This window comes from Pongo pygmaeus, chromosome 1 (genome assembly GCF_028885625.2).
Source record: "Pongo pygmaeus isolate AG05252 chromosome 1, NHGRI_mPonPyg2-v2.0_pri, whole genome shotgun sequence".
Classification (NCBI taxonomy): Eukaryota; Metazoa; Chordata; class Mammalia; order Primates; family Hominidae; genus Pongo; species Pongo pygmaeus.
In genome coordinates, this window is record NC_072373.2 from 205,944,090 (window position 1) to 205,963,371 (window position 19,282).

A 19,282-nucleotide genomic window follows, 5' to 3' on the forward strand; every position below is an offset into this window, starting at 1 on the left:
CCACAAGGGAAATGTTTGACAGATCTGTGTCGCATAAAAATAAAAACTTCCAGTATGATGAAAAAATACAAGCAAAATTAAAACACAAACAACCAGGAAAAATCTTGCAGAAATGCCACAAACAGATGGTTAGAATCCTTAATTTATACAGCGCTTACATAAATGGATTAAAAAAGACAAAAGTGTCCATGAATAAAAGGTAAAGGACATAAACAATAAAACACAAATACAAATGGCCAATAAATATTGGCAGGGGGTGGCGTGGGGGAGAATGTTTAATCTCTCTAAGGGCCAAAAAAAAATGCAAAATAGCAATGAAATAACATTAAGTCAGCAAAGATACTGCTCTTTGTTAGCCGAAGTGTAAGAAGATGGCATTTGCACCGGCACTGGGGGTGTGTAAACTAATGAAGTATTTCTGCAAGCCACTTGGTGAGATTTATCAGAAGCCTGAATATGTTCCTACCTTTCATCCACTTTTTTTTTTTTAACATTTCCTTAGAAACTCTGGCAAATACTTTGGTGATATTTATCATTCTCCTTAAAAATGTTCATATTTCCAATTATTTCCTCTGAAACTTAGAAGTTGAAGTACAGTCAAAGCGGTATGTACAGAGACGTCCACTGCAACATAAATGTGTGGTGATTAAAAGCTGGAAACAACCTCGATGTCCTACAGTTGGGAATGAGTGAGGTGATTATGATGGGTCCTTGTGATTGAAAACATCGGGCAAATAGCCTTAAAATAATCAAGAGAAGCCAGGTGTGTTGGCTTACACCTGTAATCCCAGCATTTTGGGAGGCCAAGGTGGGCATATCGTTTGAGCTCAGGGGTTTGAGGCCAGCCTGGGCAACATATAGAAACCTTGTTTCTACAAAAAAATACAAAAATTATCTGGGCATGGTGGTGCATGCTTGTAGTCCCAGCTACTCGGGAGGGTGAAGGGGAAGGACTGATGGAGCCCAGGAGGTTGAGGCTGCAATGAGCAAAGATTTCACTACTGCACTCCAGCCCGGGCAATAGAGCAAGACCCTGTCTCAAAAAAAAAAAAAAAAAAGAGTTCCAGATGATGTGGGAAAATGCTTATGGTATAACAGATTTGTAATAGAAATTAAGCTCTACAATTCTTAAAGGAAAAAAAAAATCCTCGCCAAATGGGCTGGAAAACACACTATAAATAGTCGTCTCTGGGTGGTAAATTTGGGGGAAATTTGAGTATGTGTTTCTTTACTCTTTTCTGTACTTTCCAAAACTTGTACAATGAGCAGAATTGCTTTGATAATCACTTAAACAATTCAAAACCTGTACAAAAAAAAAAAAATCCTCCCTGATACCCTTTTAATTTTCCTAGTGAAAAGTTCCCTTTATGAATCTTCATCAAGTAGGTTCAGTAAATTTTTGTGAATGGATGAATAAATAGTACTTTCAGTCTCTTGAGAATCGTTTCTCACCTTCTGCTTTTATGGCCCAGTTATTTGTGTTCATGTCTTTTCTCCCTTGTGATCCTGGAAGCCTCTTAAAGGCAGAAATCATGTGTCTTCATTAATTCATATCCAGCCAAGGCCTTGCACCCGGGAGGCATTCAACAGTATTATTTTTTAATGAATAGAGCATGCCATATAGTTAAGTGCGTGTGTTTTAACATTAGATAAATATATTTTTAAACATGAGATCAACATTCTGGTTGCCAAGGATTATTTGTTAAGCCCATTCCTTAGGAAGTCAGGCAACTGCCTGAAAGCTGACAAGAGGGGATAAAGATGTCATTCTAGTAGCAACTCTGTCCCAGCCTAGTTGCCATCATATGTTTATGCTAAACACACTGTCTGGTCCAAGGAGCCCCCATTCTGCAACCAACAGAGCCTAGGGTGAGTCACTCATTCTTAGCTTTTTCTTCAATGAGACGAGGGTCCTGGAATATTTCCAGCTTGATGTCATCAAGGTTTCTAAAAAATCTGATAATGCAAGCTGGCTTAGAATTTCAAGTTGAAAGGTAACTTTAGAACACTGCAGATTGAACAACGAAAAATCTCTATTGATAATCAAATCAATACTGTGCACCAGTGATTTGGGCTTCACTTTATGTACATTTTTTATATTTATTTACATTTTCTGACCAAAAATAAATAAATATTAAGGGGCAAATTCATGATGCTGGCATAAACCATAGAATTCTTGGAGGATCTGTAAAGATTAGCAGCAATTCTGCAGTAAATTATTTAAGAGATGAGATTAAATCTTTTTTCTTTCTTTCTTTTTTTTTTGGAGACAGAGTCTCACTCTGTGGTCCAGGCTGAAGCACAGTGAACCTAGTTCACTCCAGCCTTGACCTCTTGAGCTCAAGCAATCCTCCCACTTCAGCCTCCCAAGCAGCTGAGACTACAGGCATGACCCTCCGTGCCCAGCCTTTAAATCATTTTTAAAAAGCATGTCTATGAAGGAAGGGAATGGAGAGGGCCCTGGGCTTTTCTCCTCTTGCCCCTTCCTTGATTGGGAAACCTCCATTCAGCCACGTGAGAATGAGTCTGCTGGCTTGCAGTGACCTCTGCAGACGGCAGGGAGTTGCGTGAACATCTCTGAGCCAAGGAGGGGAGAGGCCCCTTTTGCCCTCCCTGACCCCTCAAAGTGCCCCCTGCCAAGCAGGACCCTTTTACCCAGAATTGTGGTGCCAATGCGCTTGGTGCGTGGTGTTGGAACCATTTGGTTCTGCTTGCATTGCGTTCATTAGGCTCCTAAACTTCCTGCTGGAAAAGGCCACTTGGGGTGGCACGTGCCTGTAGTGCCACCTCCTCAGGAGGCTGAGGCAGGAGGATTGCTTGACACTGTTTCTAAAAAAATTAAAAAGAGAGAGAGAAGGAGGAGGAGGACGAGGAGGCGGAGAAGAGGAGGAGGCGGAGAGGAGGAGGAGGAGTACACTTGGGTAGCTGGGAAGCTCTGGGCAGTTCCACAGCTGGGCTAAGAAATCAGCTTCCTTGAAGGTCACAGTGAGCCAAGATTGCACCACTGCAGTCAGTCCAGTCTGGGCAATGGGAGTGAAAGCCTGTGAAAAGAAAATAAAAAATAAAAGAGAAAAGAGAGAGAAAGAGAAAGGAGGGAAGGAGGGAGGGAGGGGGGATTGGAAAAGAGGAGAGAAGAGGGGAGAAGAGAAGAAAAGAAGACAGAAGAGAGGAGAGAAGAGAAGAGAGAAGAGGAGAAGAGGAAAAAAGAAATCAGCCTCCTCCAGTCTCCTTAAACCCTGCACAGCGGAGGTGACAGCAACTACGCCAGTGCGATGTTAAGCTCTGGAGCCAGATGACCTCTATCGGTTCCTGGTGTGATCTTTGGGCAAATTATTTAACCTCTCTAGGTTTAAGTTTCTTTATATAAAACAATGGGGACAAGAATAGTCCCTCCTCTAATAGACTGTTGAGGATATGAAAAGACTTGAAACATTTTAAAAACTTTAGCACAATAACTGGTACATCGAGTTTAATGAAAATTATTATCTGACTGAGGAAATTAGAGAAAGGAAGCTCAGGAAGAAACTGAGGTTTATCTATTTCTTATTTTATAAGAAATTGGATCAGAAATGTGTCACTGGCTTCCCCAAAGGATGTCCTGAGGCCGTCCCTCCCCGTGGATGGGTGCCTCTTCTTCTGGCAGGGAAGTGAGGCCTGTCCGAGTCAGCAGAGCGGGGACTGCCCCGCCTGGAACCGTGGCCCCTTTTCCTAGTGCCCAGGCGGGCCCCTCACGCCTGTGCCGGGCGTCCAGGAGGGCTCGCTCGGGCTCCCGCGCGCGCTCTCAGAAGCGGGGAACTGGCGCCTGGCGCGGCGGCGGGGACGCTCTCAAGTCTCCAGGCAGTGATCGGGGGCCCCCGGAGGAGGGACGCCGCTCGGGGCCAACCTCGGCAGAGCCCTCGCCCTGCCGCGACCCAACTGCCGCCCAGCCCTGTGGTTCCGCGGGCGAAGCGCTTCCTCTAGCTGCCGGTGGCCGGCCGAGAACTAGGGACGTGCAGAAGTGCCAGCGTCGAGGCCCACGTGCAACCTGACCTCGCGTGGACATTGGCTGGCTCCGTCACACCCAGACCGCTGGCACTTCCCACCCCACCCCACCTAGGGTGTGAGCGGGTCCCTGCCCTGCCCCGCCGGGGGAGGCGCGGAGGTGTCGGTGCGCGGAGGTGTCGGTTCGCAGCGGCGCCGGGGAGCGTGCGTTCGACACAGGAAGGAGGGAAGGAGGCCGGAGGCGCCTTCGCAGCGCGCAGCAGCTCTGACAGATCTGATAAAGAGGAAGGAAGCCGACAACGCTGCTGATCGGGTCTGGCAGCTCCCCAAACTGACGAGGTCCTGCAGCTGTCCCAGCCCTACTCGCAGAAGTGGCGCCGAAAGGAGGGGAACCGCGGCCCCTGCTGGCCACTTCGGAACCGCACCCGAGTGGTGACAGGAAGGCGAGCAGGGGCTTTAGGGACAAAGCCGGCTGATGCCTCTCGCAGCAGGAGGTGGGGGATGCAGGGCCCCTCTGGGCCCGGGACCTCTACCTCCTGCTTGGTGCGAGAGACCTGCCCCTCAGGACAAACCAACCAAACGTGCTCTTGGCCGGCCGCGGTGGCTCACGCCTGAAATCCCAACACTTTCGGAGGCTACGACAGGAGGATTGCTTGAGGCCAGGGGCTTGACACCGCCCTGGGCAACAGAGCTAGAATCCTGTATTTTTTTTTTTTTTTTTAAAGAATCTATATGTTCCAGCTGGACCTCTGCTTACCTGGCAACCAATTACCTTAGCTGTCAGGGGCCAGGTAGCCAAGTCCACTCTTGTAAGGAGGAAAACAGACACACTTTTAAAGATTGCTGAGCACTATCTGCATATTGCTATATTGCCTAACTTTGGCTGTCATTTACTAGCTGTGGGATTTTGAGCAAGTTTATTTTCTTATTTAGAGACAGGATCTTGCTCTGTTGCCCGGGCTGGAGTGCAATAGCACGATCATAGTTCACTGCAACCTCGAACTCCTGGGCTCAAGCGATCCGCCTGCCCCAGCCTCCCATGTAGCTAGGACTAGAGGCTCTCACAACCTTAATTTTTTTTTGTAGAGACAGGGTCCTGCTATGTTTCCCAGGCTCTTGAGCAAGTTTCTTAACCTCCACATGCCTGAGTTTCCTCACCCATAAAATGGGAATAATAGTCTCTATCTCATAGGATTGTTAAAGAGACTAAGTTAATATATGTAAAGTGTTTAGAATAGTTCCTGGTATATAATAAATACGTGTGTTAAATTTAAAAATTTAGATTTTCAGGCAGGATGTGGGATCACGCCTGTAATCCCAGCACTGTGGGAGGCCAAGGCAGGTGAATCACTTGAGGTCAGGAGTTCAAGACCAACCTGGCCAACAGGTTACAATTTTTGTATTTGTAAAAATACAAAAATTAGCTAGCATGGTGGAGGGCGCCTGTAATCCTAGCAACTAGGGAGGCTGAAGGAGGAAAATCACTTGGACCTGGGAGGCGGAGGCTGCAGTGAGCCAAGATCATGCCATTGCACTCCAGTTTGGGCAGTAGAGTGAGACTCTGTCCAAAAAAAAAAAAAAAAATTCAGCATGGGTTGTAGGGTACTGTAAGTAGTTCCTTATTCTGGGGATTTTCTTGGTATCTTTCAACTACTATTTCTAGTTTAATTCCACTGTGGTCAGAAAACGTATTTTGTATTTCATTCCTTTGAAATTTGTTGAGGCTTGTTTTATGGGTCGGCATAGGGTCTGTTTCACTAAAAGTTCCACATATACCTGAAAAGAATGTACATTCTGCAGTTGTTGGATATAGCATTCCATATGCATCCATTAGGTCAAGTGGTTGTGTTCTCTTTTCTGCTATTCCTGTGTGTACGTATGTGCACACGCATGTGTTTTCCTCCTTGTTCTATCAGTTACTGAGAGCTATGTTAAGAATCTCCAATTATGAGGATGAATTTGTCCTCATAATTGCAGATATTTCTCTCCTTTTAGCTTAGTCAATTTTTATTTTATTTAAAGGTGTTACTAGATACACAGAAATTTAGGACTGTTAACATTTTCATAGTGAATAAATTGTTCATGATTATCAAAGTCCTATATTGTAAAACATCTTTTTTCATCTCCAGTAACACTTCTTGCCTCAAAACCTACTTTGTATGATAGTCACATCTTCTTTTTATTTACTGTGTCAATGAATTAACTATTCCATTCTTTAATTTCACCCTTCTGGGCCCATATATTTGTCTCTTGTAAATAGCATATACTGGGTTTTGATTTTTTATCCAGTTTGACACTTAATATTGTTCAGCCCATTTACATTTCATAAATTTACTAAGTGTTGGATTTACAGTTAACCTTTTGCTATTTTTCCAATTTGTCCTATCTTTTGTTCATTTGATCCTCTTGTCCTTTCTTTTGGATTAATTGAATTTTTTTAAACTTCCATTTCCTCCTTGAGTCTTAGATTTTTAAGTTATTTATTCTTGTTGTTCTTTTAGTAGTTACCCTGGAAATTGTGATATTTATCCATGATTTATTATCATTTTCTTAAATCGGTATTTTCACCACTTCCCAAATAATGTAAGAATCGTGCAAGTACTTAACTCCATTTACCTTCCTTCCATCACTATTGTTATATATTTTTTGTATTTTTAGTAGAGTCAGGGTTTCATCATGTTGACCAGGCTGCTCTCAAACTCCTGACCTCAGGTGATTCCACCTGCCTTGGCCTCCCAAAGTGCTGGAATTTGAGCGACCGCACCTGACCTATTTTGGTGTTTTAATAGTTTTTTATGGTTGTTGCAGCAGTAGTATTGTGTTGCTGTGACCTATATCCTACCCATCGATTACTGTAAGTTTTTATTAAGTCTTGGTATCTTGTCAGACAAGTTCTCTTTCCCCATCTTCAAATATATGTTGGCTATTTGGGGGCTTAACTCTTCCACATGAATTTTTGAATCCATTTATCTAGTTTCCAAAAACACCTGTTAGGATCTTATTGGCAAATATATTTATAAGTAGTCAGAATTTAAATTTTCATGCTTTTGAGCTCTCCATCCATAAATATGGTATGCCTATCCATTGAACAAATTTCTATTAGGCCTTTCAATAATGTCTTGTACTTTTCTCCATAAAGAATTGCACTTAAAAAAAAAAAAAAAAAGATACAGGGTCTTGCTCTGTCACCCAGGCTGGAGTACAGTGGCACAACCATAGTTCACTACAGCCTCAAACTCCTGGGCTCAAGAGATCCTCCTTCCCCAGCCTCCCGAGTAGCTAGGACTACAGACTCATGCTACCACACTTGGCTTTTTTTTTTTTTTTTTTTCCCTGTAGAGACAGGGTCTTGCTGTATTGCCCAGACTGGTTTTGAACTCCTGGCCTCATGTAATCCTCCCACCTTGGCCTCCCTAAGTGCTGGGATTACAGGTATGAGCCACCATGCTTGGCTAGGAATTGCACATTGTTTGATTTGATCCTTAATCACTTAGGATCTTTATTCTTTTTTTAAAGCACTTTTTGTTTATTAGAATAGGTAATATATTTACCAATTTCTAAAAACTTAAAAGTATACATTGATAATTTCCCACCCCTTTACCTCAGGCACCCAATTCTCCTCCAGAAAAAAAACAATGTTACCAATTTCTCTATTGGCTTTCAATGTGCTTACTATTTGTATATAGTAGTTATATTAAATTTTGTTCCTCGATCTTACGACTAGAAATCCAGCTGAATTATTTTTAGTATTTGTAAGTTATTTTGGATTTTATACACATACACACCATCAACATCATCATTACCTGCAAAGGGCAGTCATTTTGTTGCTTCTTTTCCATTCTTTATTCCTTTCACTGATGTTACTGCATTGGCTAGGATATCTCTAAATAAAGTAGCTGTTAAAGTAGCTGGATAGTAGCTGTGATAGAGGGCAACCTTGTCTTATTCTTGACTTTAACGAGATCGCTTCTGTTTCATTTGCTATAGGTTCTCAATAAAAGTCTTTATAAGGTTAAAAGAAAAAGTTACCTATTTTGCTAAGAATGAGTAACATGAATATTTTAATCAAGTTATTTTCTGTACCTATCGAAATGATCCTATGGTTTTTCTCCTTTAACTTATTAAATGTGCTGAATCACCCACAGAAAAAAAAATAGTAGTCTCAAAACTTTTACCCCAAGTTGTTGTTTATTTTCATGAAGGGGGAAAAAAGAATCCTTTATGATAGTGAAAATATACTTTATTTTTTAATACAATAGCTGCCAGCAATATACTGGTGTTGATGTTCCAAAGAGAAAAGAAAATACATGCATTCTATAATAAGCTTTCATTTGCCTGTTCAAGAAATTATAAAGAAAATATTCCAATTCTGTTCAACATTATGGCTTGAGGAGTTGAAATTTTTCCATGATAAAAATATACTTTGTGTGGCCCAAACCTTGACTGTTTATAAAGGATGGAGTTTTTTAAAGCCCACATATATCAATAATGAATGCTCCCCTCTCTTTGAATTAAATGCTTAAATTCAAATTAATGCAAGAAATTGGTGAATCATTAAATGATGAAATTTGTATCAAAATGTTCATGAAAAAATACATTTCTATTTCCTCTACATTTTTACTTTGTAGTTATTTTCTAAATGGGTTTAAGTGCACAGAAATAAATGCTATCTACATGCAACTCTGGAGAGATTCAAAACACAACAGAAGTAAAGTTAACATGCCTAAATCCTAGAGTTGATCTCTTAATTGTATACAGATTGCTCAAGGATTTAAAGATAAATTGTGAAAGCCAAAATTACCAAGAAATAAAATCTTATTTGAATTTTATCACAAAAGTTAACAGTCCTAGTAAAAGACAACAGAACTGTATAGAATATCTGCAACTACATCAAAAAAGGGAAGTTTTATCAACTAGAACAGAGAGCTTTCCAACTGCTGAATACAAAAATTTCTCAGAATCTCTTGGAAAACAGATCCATCAGACTCCAATCTCCTCACTGAAGTAAAACACAAAAGGTGTTTAAATGAAGGGGAATGGATTTGTTAGTTGTAAAAATAGAATCAGATTATTTCCACTATGTCAATTCATATACTGCATGAACTGTCTACCATGAAAACTTTCATGTCCCAAATTTCTCAAGATGTTAAACTATGCTCTTTCCACAAACATACAATGGGGTTAAAGCATGTTGCTGGATCGTCCTTTTTACTAGCTAGCTTTTGTCCATTTACCAATTTCCATTTCATTTGACTAACTTCCCTGATAAAGTGGTATCTGTCTTTCTACAGAGAAAAATAATTCTGTCTTCATCAAAATCACAATAGACATGCCTTCCTAGAACATTTAGAGGGATGGCCAAGTGTAATCACTGGGTTAATAAAAACAGGAGAATATCCAAAATGAAAATATTTGAGTTTCAAAATGAATTTTCATCACTGTATTCTGAAGAATGGAGTTCTTTCCTCTGTTAGCCCTCCACCCCGCACCACTCAGTCCACCATTCACTGGAAAGAACAAACCTCACTGCTCTTGAATCTTTTTTATACTTTAAGCTATGAGGCAAGGTTCAGAATCACCAGAATGAATCCCAAGTTGCCACTATTTAAAAAGTAGGTGAAGAGTGATAACGCCTGCCTGTGTACTGGTGCAGATGGGACACTTTCACCCACTAAAACCACTGCAAAATAATTTCTCAACAGATAACTGAATAGTGCATCTTCCTTGAACCAGATAAATCATACAATATTTAATTACCAAAAAAAAACCAAGCGAGTACTCAAACTTTTGATAAGCAATAAAGAGTTCTAAGTAAGGTAAGGCAAAGAATCTTCCTGAGCCAAATGGATACAACATGGAGATTTTCTTATCTTTCATACTAAGCTAATTAATGATAGGTTCAAAAAATGCAGTACACTTATAAAAAGCTGCTTTCATAAAGCCAGTGCTTACTAAATGTTAGCATATCAAAGTGGGAGAAACACTGCCATTTTAAAGCAATAAACTTAAAATTTCAAGAAACAGCCTATGAGAAATAGCACTTCCTATACAAATTAGGTATAAAAAAATTACCAAAAATGTATTATAATAAGTCACAATCACAGTCTTTGGAGTAGTACGTAGAAAGTCTGGTTTTGCTTTTGTCTTTTAAAAAAGAGTAAATACATAGCAAAGTTTTATTTTCAGCAAGTTCATCCTCCCTTGTTAAAGCACAAATAATTCCTGGTTTAGGGCTTCAATTTAAAAAAACCCCAAAAAACAAAACAAAAACATGCAGAGTGCTATTCCTCAACATGGCTGTTGGAAAATTCAACTCCAGGAAGTGCAATGAGTGAGATCAGGCAAAACTACAGTAAATACACACTCACCATGACTATAACTTAGTCCCAAAGGAATGAACAATCCTCTATGCAAGGTAAATGGGGTGAAATGAGAAAATTGGTGACCTGTGTTTTATCTTTTTTTTATATAGGATGGATAATGCATTCTTTAGGTCATCTACATTAAATGTACTTTAGAAACAAAAATTTACTTGATATTTTGACAAACCCACCCTTCATTCCTTAGGTTAATTTCTGTGTTAATTTTTACATTGCTAATCACTGTACTGTTATAGCTAAGTCAACTAAAAATCAGTTACGTAGTGTTGCTCAAAAGATGTACAAATAGCAAGCTCTATGATTACCTAAAAACAAGCTTTTTAAAATAAAGAAAGCAATAAAGTTCCAAATGAATGACACAGGGCAAAACACATATAACAAACGTATTTAGACAGAGTATCAGGTGCCCATCAGTTTCTATTATAAAGATAAAATGCTTGAGGAAGGTCTTGAGAAAACCCTCACTCCCTCTAAACTTTTAGCTTCTACATGGTGTCAGATGTTACAATTGGTATGAAGGATAAATGCTTTTAGGCAAAAGTAAAAATCTATCTACAAAGCAATATAGCAAAATCTGTAGTGACTTTTGTAGAAAGCTCTCTTCTCTGGTGGTAATATTCGTTAGTACATATCCAGGATAGACTAAATTGAAACAATATTTCTGATACAGTAGCAATCCTTTCATATACTCTTACTAAATATTACAAAATTCCAAAAAATACATAAATATTCCTTGTACCATGCATTATGCACCAGTTTGGGGCTGCCTGATAAAGTCGTGGCTACTATTTTTAACAATTAAACATTGCACCTCAAAAGTTCTGCCATCTATATACACAGTGAATGGACACAATGGTGAGGGCTCCTGAGAGATGGCAAGCTACCTCTAAAGTGAAAAGTTTGTGGTGGAGTGTCTCCAAATTAAAGAGAGGGGAACCCGGGTAGGGGAGGTAGCCAGGGTAAAAGGATTTTAAAATAATACTGCTTAGGAGTGTATATTTTAAGATAACTACTATACCTTGTCTATCCTTGATCCTAATCTTCAATAACTGCATGTTCGTGCAAAATACAATTTCTGCTCTATAGGAAGGAGTAGCCTGTTAGGAAAAGCGTATTCTTAGGGGAAGACATGAAGACACCTCTTTTACAAACGCGATTTTACTTGGTGAGTCTTTTGGCTACATCACTATATGCTATTTCAACCTCCTTATCACTGGGACAGGTATTGGTGAACTCGTCCCTACTGTATGCATTAGTTAGGTATCTCCAGATGCCAGTCATTTCTTTTGGAATATCAAAGTTGCGATATTTTTTGGCCACCACCTGAAATACAAAGAGATCAAAAGTTAACAGACTTATTTTCCATGTCTTGTAAACTAGACATATCTCTGATTTTGGAGCAAATAATTAATGCTCTCGATCTTTGAGAACTGCTTCTATTTGAAAAGAAGTCCATCACCATCATTCTAACCAGAGTTTTAAATAATGACCAAGACTGCAAGCTACACCAGGGATTTAGAAGTGTGACAGTGACTGCAAATAACTGTCTTGGACACCCAGAAAGACAGCCAAGTATAATCACTGGAAAGTACTTCACAACACACATATGCTATTTTAGATCTGTTTTTGTTATCTTAGGTCTTTATTTACAACTAGCGCTTATTATTATTCTATGTAACAATGTGCCCAGCCCAGTGTCTCATATAATAAATGCTCAATACTTTTTGCCTTCAATAGAGAAAGCAAGGTGTGATCACAGAACAGAATTTGATAACATAAGTCAGTGTGGCAAACTCCAATTCAAAGTCACGCATTATATCTTTGAATTTTTATGCAGTCACAGAAAAAAAAAATTCATCTTTCTTATATTCCTCAAGTTTAAGACATAATTTTCCATTTAACTAACTCTAGGGTACTTCAACTATTGCCTAAACAGCATTGAGTTAAACAACTAGTCATATAAAATCAGAAATGTTTTGAGCACAAAGGAAATGCCACTTTAGTAAATACAATACAAGGTAATGGCAATGCAACATCACCCCCATACAGACCTACCTTGACAATATGCAGTTTGGGCAGCAGGTTGCAATCAGCTAATGTCATTTCATCGCCATCCAGAAATTTACGTGTAGAAAACTTTATGTCCTCCATACTATTTTCATCAATTTCATCAGGGAGAGGAGAATTCAGATATTCATCCAGTTTCTGCAGGGTTTTCAGGAGACCCCTCTCCAGTGCTGGGCGGGGCAGGGGGCGGGGGGGGGGAAGATGAGAATACTGTTAAGAAGGAAAACCACTCAAGTCCCCAAGTAGAAGCAGATTCTTTGAGTCAATAACTGTTTAAAAATGTTTACTCTGACACAAGGTACTGTAGAACAAAACAGACAAGGCTCCTGCTCTCCTAGAGCTTAATTAGGTGGGGCAGGGGATGAAACAAGTTTGTTCAGGTAAAAGTATAAATAAGCATAATAATGTCAGGCAGTGGTATTCGTAAAAACTTGCTAACAAATGGCCAGGCGCAGTGGCTCACGCCTGTAATCCCAGCACTTTGGGAGGCCGAGGCGGGCGGATCACGAGGTCAGGAGATCGAGACCATCCTGGCTAACACGGTGAAACCTCGTCTCTACTAAAAATACAAAAAATTAGCTGGGCATGGTGGCGGGTGCCTGTAGTCCCAGCTACTCAGGAGGCTGAGCCAGGAGAATGGCGTGAACCCAGGAGGCAGAGCTTGCAGTGAGCTGAGATAGCACCACTGCACTCCAGCCTGGGCGAAAGAGCGAGACTCTGTCTCAAAAAAAACTTGCTAACAACTAAATGTCCCACACATGAACACAAATGGTCCAACACATTTGACATTTAAACTGGAAAAATGGATGAGAAAAGGCAAGCATATTAATTCAAATCTAGGGATTAAAAAAATCTCAGAGACAGATTCTTGCCCTCATTTTTAATTCCTGCTCCCTCATGAATATTTTGATTTATCAGCAAGAAATGTGTTAAGAAATACCAATTCAAACAATCCAAACAGAAAACCTGAGATTTTCAAAACTAGACTTATAATTCACAGGAAGCCAAGAATAGCACTATCTTATACAAAAAACACAAAGGTCAGATTAAAGAGTTCAATTTACAATACTGAACTGGGAGCCTCTTTAACCAAATAGATTAAGATGCTCTGATTGTCATGATTCAGATTGCCATGATTCTGATTGTCATGATTCAGAAGAAAGGATAACAGAAGATCTGTCTGTCGTTATTCCATATTTTTGATGGCATTCATTAAAGTGGGACAGAGCACCACTGTGTATCTGGAAAGTAAAGGTTAGTGGCCCTCAGCAGAAAGTGGGTAGGAATGTCATTAAAAATATGGAATAACAACAGACAGATCTTCCATTATCCTTTCTTATCCTTTCCTTCCAAATCCACCTTCCCCCTCACTCTCAGAATAGATGAACTTACACAGATGATTGTGGTAAAACTGGCCATAAAAGAAAGTTAAATATCATGAGGTGGCAAACCATGTAGTTTTAAGTCTGAATTCAGTTGTGTCCTTTAAGGAAAAAGGTAAAGGCTTACATGCTGCATCTTAGATATTTTACCAGCAATGTACATACGTCCTAACCCCAAACCTCTTCTTCCAAATTGCAGCCACCCACTCAGCCCTTGGTCCCTTCATGGTAGTCCAGGTAATAGATGGTAGTCTTAGGCAGGCAGGCTATAGGCATAAAAAGGAATGAATGGATTTTAGGAAATAAAAACTAACAGAGTTCAGAAACCAAAGTGAATATGGAGAAAGGGGGGAAGATGTATTCGACAAAATATAATTGAGCCCCTCCTACATGCCAAGTCTTATTCTAAGGATTATTAAATTCACTGTTGAATAAAACTTAATACGTTCCTATCTTCAGAAAGTTTAGATCTTGGGGACAGAGGGTAGTATAGAGAAGCTGATCAACAAACTAAAGACTCCCAGGGTGAATGCTGGTGTCATTTACTGAGCCATTTACCTTCCCAAGGAGAAACCAATTTAGGGGCTATGGAGATGAGTTCAGTTAACGTTCTGAGTTTGAGGTGCCTGTAAGACATGGGAGTAGAGATGTCCAATAGACAGACAAATATGGTTTCAAGTGTCACAAACTGAGCTGGAGCAACGTGTTTAGAAGTTATGAGAACATAAATGAACACTGAAACCATGGAGTAAAGGAGAAGCAGAGGGCCTAGAGAAAGCCCTAAGGAACATCATTTAAAGGATAGGTAGGAGGAAGAGTCTGCAGAGAAGACCGGGTTTCACCATGTTAGCCAGGCTAATCTCGAACTCCTGACCTCAAGTGATCTGCCTGCCTCGTCCTCCCAAAGTGCTGGGATTGCAGGCACGAGTTACTGCAACCGGCCAGATTTCTGAATTTTTAAACATCTTCCATTCCTGAGAAACCCAACTTGGTAGTACTACCTTTTGTTATGTTGCTGGATTTGGCATATTTTGTTTCAGACTTTTGTATCTATATTAAAGAAAGATTGGCTTGAAATTGTCCTTTCTTTTGATGTTCTTGTACGGTTTTGGTATCAAGGCTCCCTGCCTTCAAAAAGCAAGTTAGAAAGTATTCCCTCTTTTCTGTTCCCTGGAAAGGTATGTGAAAGTATGACCTTACTTCTTCCTCAAATGCTTGGAAGAGTTCAACAGTGAAGCCATCTGGATCTGGAGTTTTCTTTTTAATTATAAGAAATTTAAATGATATAAGAATATTCACATTTTTAATTCCTCCTTGTGTCAATTTTGTTACACTGTACTTTCTGTAAATTTCTCCAATAGTTTCAAAATTATAAGCATAAATTTTTTCATAATATCCTCCGAAAATCATTTTAATGTAAGATCTGTAGCAATCCTCCTTTTTATTTCTAATATTGGTTTTTGCTGTCTTCTCTCACTTTTCTTGCTTTTTCTTTTCAAGGATTTATCAACTTTTTTTATTTGTTAGACTTTGCAAAGAACCAGCTTTTAGCTTCCTTGTTCAACGTCATGTTTGTTTTCTACTTCCTTATATTCTGCTCTTTAGTATTTCTAACTTTTACTTCACCAATATTTAGCTCTCTTCTTTTCTAATATAGGCTTTTGGAACTATAAAATTCCCTCTAAGCACAGTTTTAGCCATATCTCACAAATGTAGACATTCTGTATTTTCATTTATTCTTTTTCAATCTGTGGATTATTTAGAAATATACTAATTAATTTTCAAACATGTAGAAACTTTCTAGCGGTAGCTTTTTTCATTTTTGAGACAAGGTTTCACTCCTGCCACCCAGGCTGGGGTGCAATGGCATGATCTTGGCTCACTGCAACCTCGAACTCCTGGGCTCATGCGATCCTCCCACCTCAGCCTCCTGAGTAGCTGGGACTATAGGCACATGCCACTGCACCTGTCAAATTTTTGTATTTTTTGTAGACAGAGGGTTTAGCTATGTTGCCAAAGTTGGTCTCGAACTCCTGAGCTCAAGTGATCCACCCACCTCAGCCTCCCAAAGTGCTGGGATTACAGGCATGAGCCACTGTTTCCAGTTCTAGCTGTACTTTTGTTATTGATATCTATCATATTTTCTTTGATTGAGAAACATTCCACGTTTTCAATTTTTTTGGAAAAATTTTTAGCTTTGTTTTATGGCCCCGCTTTACCACCAATTTTGTTCCATGTGCATTTGAAAAACAAAAGTATATTCTGAAGTACAGTGAGATATGTATATACATATATGAGATTTCATTTGTTCACTGTATTGTTCAATTTTATCTTCTCATTTTTTTCCTTTTGTGGTTGATTCTAACAGTTACTAAGGGGGTAAGTTAAGATCCCCCACTATGACTGTGGATTGGTCTGTCTCTTTTAGTTCTGTCAATTTGGCTTATATTTTCAGGTTAGTTATTTGGTAACATAAGTTTAGAATTATTTTATCTTCCTGGTAGATTAACCTTTTTAAATCAGTCTGGAACACGCTTCATTATCTCATAATGCTTCTTTCCTTAAAGTCTACTTCATCCAATGTCAGTGTGGCTTTGTCAACTTTCTTTAGGTTGGTATTTATACTATTTCATTTTTAGCTCTCCTGGATCCACATTTCATGTGTGTATGTGTGTGTTTCATAGGTAGATAGATAGATACAGTCTTGTACATAAGCAACATTGTTTTTAATCCAGTTGGTAAACTTTGTTTTTTTATTTGGAATATTTAAATAATGTATATTCAATGTCATTACTAAAAACTCTGGTTCAAATCTGCTATATACTTCTTATTTGTCCACGTGTTCTGTGTTCTTTTCTTCTCTCCTACCTTCCTATGGATTACATTTTTAAAAATTATTCCTCTATTTCCACCTCTATTAGCTTAATATACATCCTTTTCTAGTCTTTGTTTCCTTGACTCATTAAAGTTTAATTATAACTGTTGCCACTTCCAGGATAATGCAAAGACCTTAGAACCCCATTAACCTCCTTTCTGTCCTATATGCCATTATTGTTATGTATTTAATTCTACATTTTTAAAATTTATTTATTTATTTATTTATTTATTTATTTATTTATAGACAAGAGTCTCACACTCTGTCGCCCAGGCTGGAGTGCAGTGGTGCAATCTCAGCTCGCTGCAACCTCTGCCTCCGGGTTTCAGGCAACTCTCCTGCCTCAGCCTCCTGAGTAGCTGGGATTATAGGCGTGAGCCACTACGCCTGGCTGATTTTTATATTTTTAGTAGAGATGGGGTTATGGGGTTATGCCATGTTGGTCAGACTGGTCTCGAACTCCTGGCTTCAAGCGATCCACCTGCCTTGGCCTCCCCAAGTGCTGGGATTACAGGCGTGAGCCACCGCACCTGACCCAGTAATATTTTTTACTTAGGAAAATATCAAACAAATTAGAATGTGTTACCTAAGTGATAAGTGACCAGGTCAAAGATCTACCCACTTTATTATTAAAGGAACATGCTAGCCACAGCCAATGATCAAGTTAGCTTATTTCTTAGAGGAAACATAACCAGCAGAGGGCACTGGAACCCAGTAAAATAAAGTTGAGACATTAGCAGAGCTCAACTACAGAAGTGACAGAGAAACAAGCCACTTAAAAATAAAAAATCAAAAACACAAAATAATAAACATAAATTTTTATTAATTACATTCAGGCCAGCGATAATGCATATAGTTAGCTGAAATGTAAAGTTTATAAATTAACAAGAGAATACAATGTGAGAAACAGCTAGGTCAGTAAGAATTCCAGGAAATGATGAAGCACTTTCTGTGGGTATATTTAAGAGGAAAAAAGAGAAAAAGGAGAGAGCAGAATCTCAAGGTTGTAAAACAAGATTTAATATGCTTCTTATTAAAGGCAGTGAATGCATGGCCGGGCGTGGTGCTTCACACCTGTCATCTCAGCACTTTGGGAAGCCAAGGCAGGTAGACCACCTGAGGTCAGCAGTTCAAGACCAGCCTGGCCAACATGATGAGACCTCGTATCTACTAAAAACACAAAACTTAGCCAGGCATGGTGGTACACGCCTGTAGTCCCAGCTACTTGGGAGGCTGAGGTAGGAGAATCACTTGAACCCGGGAGGTGGAGGTTGCAGTGAGCCGAGATTGTGCCACTGTACTCCAGCCTGGGTGACACAGCAAGACTCTTAAACAAAACAAACAAAAAACCAAAAAAAATAAAAGTAGTGAATGCAGAACAAGAACATATTAGAGTACAAGGACTTGTTCTTTGATCAGATTACAATGAATAGAATCAGTCTGTGGGGAAGATAATGTTGCCTGAATTCAAACATTGAATTATTGTCTCAAATGCTATTTGAGTGTTTTGACAAGTTTTTGAGCAAATGTTTTAACCTTGGACCTGCTCTAAATTAATGTTTTTCCTGAATTATATATATAAAAATCAAATATCCTAAATTTACAAGGTTTATAACATAGTATTCGTCAGTGCAAGGCACAGTGGTTCACGCCTGTAATCTCAGCACTTTGGGAGGCCAAGCTGGGTAGATTGCTTGAGTCCAGGAGGTCAAGACCAGCCTGGGCAATGTGGAGAGACCTTGTCTCATTTAAATAAATTTTTTTCAAAAGAAATTTAAGAGTCTAGCATAACATTACAATGACTGTTTTTTCTATAATTTTGGACTTAGCAAAGCACTTTTGATGAAGTCGAATTGCTATACCTGACTAGAGTGTTAGTAATTTTTCATAGTTAAGAATGTCATAACAAGGGTATATTAATGAAAACAAAGAATGATGAATTAGTTTGATACAATTATATGTATCAACGTAAGGTATGGCCAATAAAACAAACACAAACAGAGGTATCAAAAAGTACTAAACAGCACCATTCAATAAACACAATACAGTTTTCAAGACTAATCATCACAAAGGAGTATGTAAATATAAAGAAAATGTCAAAATTAACCACTAGAAGGCAGTAGCAAGCCATCACAAAGTAGCTCTATTATTCTCTAATACCTCTGATGTAGTAATGCTGGTATCCCTAAGAAGCTATTTCATAAAGCTCTCAAAAAATTTTTAAGTGCAACACAGCAACAAAATCAGTTTAAAATTAATTATGGAAGTCAAAACACCCTTTCTTGTCTAAGAGAACACAGCAAAATTACAAAGATTAACACACACCAGGGTCTGAAGTGTAGGGAAATGAATACTTTCATGTTTGTGGGAATTTAAACTGGTATAGACTTTTGGAGAACAATTTAGCAAAATAGAGCAAAATTTAAAATGCACAAACTTTTTGAACTATTTGGAATCTAGCTCAAGGACATTCACCAGCAGCATTGTTTATTATAGTGAAAAAAAAAAAAAAAAACTTGAGACAATCTAGATGTCTATCAACATGGAAATGGTTAAATGAAAATCCATATTATAAAATACAAAGCAGAATTTCTAAA

At 39.0% G+C, this 19,282-nt stretch overlaps 1 protein-coding gene across 1 annotated transcript in view; it reads right to left on the minus strand.

The window, feature by feature from the left end:
* Positions 1–8,150: 8,150 nt before the first annotated feature.
* CLIC4 (chloride intracellular channel 4) overlaps positions 8,151–19,282 on the minus strand; it is a 94,426-nt gene continuing 83,294 nt past the window's right edge. Inside the window, exons 5-6 of the mRNA XM_054500026.1 lie at positions 12,417–12,598; positions 8,151–11,684 (exon numbers count right to left, since the gene is read on the minus strand). Of these exons, the coding sequence (XP_054356001.1) occupies positions 11,520–11,684; positions 12,417–12,598 (347 nt within the window). The 3' untranslated portion in view covers positions 8,151–11,519. The remainder of the gene's footprint in view (positions 11,685–12,416; positions 12,599–19,282) is intronic.